A 5,185-nucleotide genomic window follows, 5' to 3' on the forward strand; every position below is an offset into this window, starting at 1 on the left:
AATCGCTCTCATACAAAACGCAAAATGAATTTTTTCCTAAAAGAGATCAGAGAGAGTTTTTCGTAGTAGAAAATGTAAACGATATATCTCTTTGACACGATGATGCGACAATATTACCGTAATTTGCACTTTCTGCTTCTGTATATGTATAAATGAGAAAGAAATGTTTCGGGAGGGAAAATTTTTTACGTATTGGGACGTTTAATTTTAATATAAAATTTATCATGTTAAACATGATTATGTAACATTCTACGAGAATATTTACATGATTTTTTGCTGTTGTATTCAAACAAGAAAGAAATATCGTAGAGGAGAAGAATTTGCTTGTATCCGAATGGATGATTTTGTCCCACCCTTCTCTATCGAGCGAGAGATGAGTTTCACCGTCGAGCAGACAGCGTACTGCAGAACCATCCGGGGGACCATCCCACGGGAGAACGTGCTTACCCGTTAAACACAGGTGCTAGGAAAACTTGCCGTCAGTGCACAAATCAGGTACCCAATGGTAATGTATGCACAGTTATGTGAGTATCGATTATGAATAAGCACGGTCATGAATTAAGTATCTTATCACAGTAAAACAGATGTCGAAACTTCAGCATAATTTGAGAGGTACACTTCTAATATTAGAAACTTGAGAAAAAATGTATTTCTTATGCTGTTATATCCAAGGTTGGGAAAGTTGCTTTTTAAAAGTAATTAGTTACAGTTACAGTTCCCTTTGCTGAAAATATAACTAGTTACAGTTACAAGTAACTCGTTACAGTTACAGTTATTTAAAAAAGTTACTTAAAAATAACGAGTCGTTACTTTTAAGTTACTTTCTTGAAATGACTGTAAATTATTATTGTAAATACAAAAATCTTACATTTTAAGCTTTACTAAAATGTAAGTATTGAATTTTATAATTAATATCTATCACATTAATTAGTCAATCCACTTGACAAATTCCAAATCTGTATTTAATATAATAAAAATTTAATGATAACCTTGTAGAGATAAAAAAAATTAATCATAAATACGGTTTATAAATACGTTGATAAATTTTCCAAATAGCACAGAGAATTTAAAGAGAATTCAGTCGTATGTCACCAATTATGAGTTTATTTTTAAATGCAAAATTCTCTTCACTGAATTAAACTCTGAAGAATTCTTTTTGCATCTGAAAATAAACTCAGAATTGTGACACACGACTTTCTTAATTTTTGAATTCTCTATGCTATTTGAGTTATTAAATAATATACGATTACTATATAATTTTAATTTTATTTTACGTTCCTCAAGTAACTATTAAAATAACTGTTAAAAAAGTTACAAGTTAATAAAAATAAATAACTAAGTTAAGTTACAGTTACCAAAAAAATATAACTGTAACTGTAACTTCGTTACAAGTAACGAGTTACTTCCCAATCCTGGTTATATCTCGTCACAAATAATTGTTTTTGCGTACGTATACCGCAACGGAACTGTATCATTCTCGATCTATGTGATACAATAGAAAAGTATGCACACGACTCACCACATTGACGAAATCCTGGAAAGTCACTGCTTGGACACGCGATTCTTTTGCCCTGGCAAGAAGTATGTCACGTTTGTTCGTCGGTATCTCCGTCTTCCATTCGGTACTCCTTAGGGCTGCCAGAAAGTCCTCCAGCGGTATCTCTCCGAAACCCTCTGGATCAAACTAGCGCGAGAGACAAAAATCAACAAGTCTGATTCTCATCGGACCATATTGTTTTTAGTAAAATGGCAGTAATAACATGTATATAAGGTTACTAGCATTCTAACATCGGTAGAATTTAATAAAAAAAAATTATTTTCTTTAAAGCATACGCACCTTGTCGAAGAGCATACGCCATTTCTGTAACATAGTAAAAAGAAAACGAGATTCATATATTAGTTAGAACATTTAAAGTAACTCTATTACAAAGAGAATATTTCGTTTATAAACAAAATTAAACAACTAACTGCATTTTAATTTGATATTCAGACTTGATCTTCAAGTCTCGCTTAATCTTTGAAAAATATAAAAATCAAAAAATATCTACAGCTTAGTCAACGTTACGTGCATCCGTTAGACAAATGACGATAAAATAAAAATTTTGTTAGTAAGTGATAGTAGTAAGTTCTTAAGGGGATGCTGAACATAAAAACTTTACCAACACAACACTTTACCGACTTTTTTCCGCAAAGTTTATCTCTTGTTGCTTGCACAGAAATACAAACGCTTTTACATAACAAAAGTACAGGCAAAAATAAATTGGAGCATTGCTCAATATGTGACGAAAACGAAAAAAAGATTTTTAAAGTTAAATTCTGAGTTGTCAGTTAGTGCAATATTTGTTTAATATAAAAATTCCGCACGTTGTACAAACCGAAACTGCGGATACTCCAATTAAGAAAATTTCAATGATCATTACGATACTTTCAGAATTTAGTTTTAGATGCCAAAAAAGATACGATAAATTTGCAGAAAAACTTATGATTATATGCGGTTTTCTGAAAACTATAATAAAGTAGAGTAGAAAAAGAATTAGTTCATGGATATTTTTCCAGTGAGCGCTGTACTTTTTTTCGCACATTTTACAACGTCAGAATATTCAGCGTACATATATATTTTCCTCAGTCCACGCAACTGTTTATCGCGATGTTACGGCACTATATACATATATATGTATATATGTATATATATATAGAGAGAGAACTCCAGGCAAAATCATGATATTTCTGCAAAGATTACATCATATTGATTGCACTGAATTAAAAACTACTTTGCATGGTGAAAAGACGTGCGAAAATAAAGTAGAGCATTTCTCAATATGAGGCGAAAACAATAAGGAGCAATTACTATCATGACACCGAATCCTTCTGCAAAGATTACTTCTTTCTACCTGCGCCGAATTAGAAATCCTTTTGCGTGGTGAAACTACGTGCAAAAATGAAGCGGAGCATTCGTCAATATAAATATTTAGAGCACATTTTGGCAACACATTTTTCTGCTCTACAATATTAATTTAATATTATAAATTATAAATATTAATTACTTAATAATATTTATTACTTATATTTAATATTTATTATAAATTTAAAAATAATTTATTTATTATAAATTTAAAATTAGAATATTTATTATTTATTTATCTTATTAATGCTGCATTTATGTGCCATTTACTCTAATAAAAATGTGTAGATAAAAGAAAATAAATATTATATATAAATATTTAAAAATGTGTACATATGTATATATACTTCGAATATTAATAGAAATTACAAACTTCTTACTATTGTATTTCCAGAACAAAATGGTCAATAATAAATCTTAAATTTTTAGTATAATACCTGTATATTAATTCTTAATATCATAGTAGCCATTCCATTGAATTTTAAGTATGATTTAGAAAAAAATAAAAATAAAATATTAACTTTAAGGAATACGTACAAAAAGTAATAACTTAAACAAATACTTTCGTTCTCTAACGTCAATCTTCATCATATGATATATCATATGATATATCATTTGATATATAATGTAAGCGCCCACGAGATAAGAATAAAAAGCCATCAGCCTTACAGGATTTGGCGTATATGAAAAATTTTACTGTTTGATAATCTCTTGTTGGTAAATTTTATGTCAAATTAACATAAATGATAATCCTAAAACACAATTTTACAACAATATATTGCATTATCTGCATTGTCTGCTAGCTCTGCCTCAGTAAAAAAACATCTAGATAATTGTAAATTATATATAAAATAAATACTCCCTTATTATGCCTTAAAGATCTAATATACAAATATTCAATAATGTTATCCTTTTTTAACTACCTCCAAGTTTTTCCAGGTGTTTTTTGTGGTTACGAAAATTCAGTCATGTGGACTGAATGTCATTAACCCTTCGTATACATACTGGGTGGTTACCACCCATAACTAAAATTCAGCGCTCTGTATCTTTTAAGTACCGTGATAAATAGAACTACTATCGCCACCTAATTGTAATTTGGGGTGTTAACTATACTTTGATTTCACTCAGCTAGCAAAATAAGCGTTAGTTAGCTTCTGGCAGCCGTCTAAAGTGAAAATAATGGAACTTTGATATTCAAAATAAATATACTTTTTCCAGAGATGACTTACGAGACAATTTTTTCCTTAGAGATAAACATTTCAACAATAAAATGCCAAATTTTTACTTAAAAATAATAAAAATTACAAGTTTATAAATTTTTTTGCAAAAACTCATTTTTTTTTAAATCGCAAAATATAATAATTTTTTTAATATATTTCTTAAATTTTAATACCAAAGGTATATAAATACTTTTCTATAAACATTAAAGTTAATCCATGAATTTTTTCAGAATTTTAGCATAAATATTTTAAAAGATACAGCTGTTTGAAAATTTCCATGGGTGGCAACCATTCAGTGTGTATGCGAAGGTTGAAAAAATAAGTGTGTACACGAAGGGTTAATAGGGAGTTTTTGCAAACATACGATATAGATACGGTAAATGCTAAAATGATGTCATCGAGTCAAAAAACCAAACTGCGCATCGGTCACCTTAACGCTATTTAGATAACGTGCGAACGTTATTTCTGAAAAATAGCATTCACGAGTAACGTCGACGTTATGGCTACCAAAATGAAATCTGAACGATTGAGATTCACAAATCAAGATGATCTCATACTTTTAAAGGAATGCTGAAGCTGAAAACTTTATCGACAGAACACTGACATTTTTCTACAAAGTTTACGTCGTATTGGTTATACAGAATTACAAATGCTTTTACGCAATGAAAGTACGTGCAAAAATAAATAGGAGTATTGCTCGATATGTGACGAAAATGAACAAAAAATTTTAATGTAAGATCTTAAGCTGTCAGTTAGCGTAATATTTGCCTAATCCAAAAGTTCCGTTGCTTGTATATACTGAAAGTATGGATGCTCCAAACAGAATTTTGGAATTCTGTTCTTCAATCAATTTTGAAATAAATGTTCTTCAAAATTTTGAAGAACATTGCTCTACCTTCGCATCTGTATTTGGAAGCTTAAAAATATCGAAAAAGTTTGCAGAAAGTTTCTACACATATATGATTAAGTTTTCCGTTGAATATGATAAAACAAAGCAATATAAATTGCTTGTAATATAAGTTCTGTATATACAAGAAATACGAAAAGGATAGCGTGATTATGT

At 29.6% G+C, this 5,185-nt stretch overlaps 1 protein-coding gene across 3 annotated transcripts in view; it reads right to left on the bottom strand.

Annotated features, from left to right (window-relative positions):
- LOC116845668 (rhomboid-related protein 3-like) overlaps positions 1-5,185 on the bottom strand; it is a 455,273-nt gene that overhangs the window by 432,305 nt on the left and 17,783 nt on the right. For 2 of the 3 annotated variants that reach the window (XM_032818663.1, XM_032818664.1), the window contains exons 3-4: positions 1,838-1,861; positions 1,520-1,684 (exon numbers count right to left, since the gene is read on the bottom strand). In XM_032818663.1, coding sequence (XP_032674554.1) covers positions 1,520-1,684; positions 1,838-1,861 — 189 coding nt within the window. Of the gene's footprint in view, positions 1-1,425; positions 1,685-1,837; positions 1,862-5,185 lie in introns of those variants that run through there. The other variant, XM_032818662.1, reaches the window with a different exon arrangement.

The sequence above is a fragment of the Odontomachus brunneus genome, unplaced genomic scaffold (genome assembly GCF_010583005.1).
Source record: "Odontomachus brunneus isolate Ranch 3 - 2012 unplaced genomic scaffold, Obru_v1 Obru_scaffold_055, whole genome shotgun sequence".
In the NCBI taxonomy this organism is placed as follows: Eukaryota; Metazoa; Arthropoda; class Insecta; order Hymenoptera; family Formicidae; genus Odontomachus; species Odontomachus brunneus.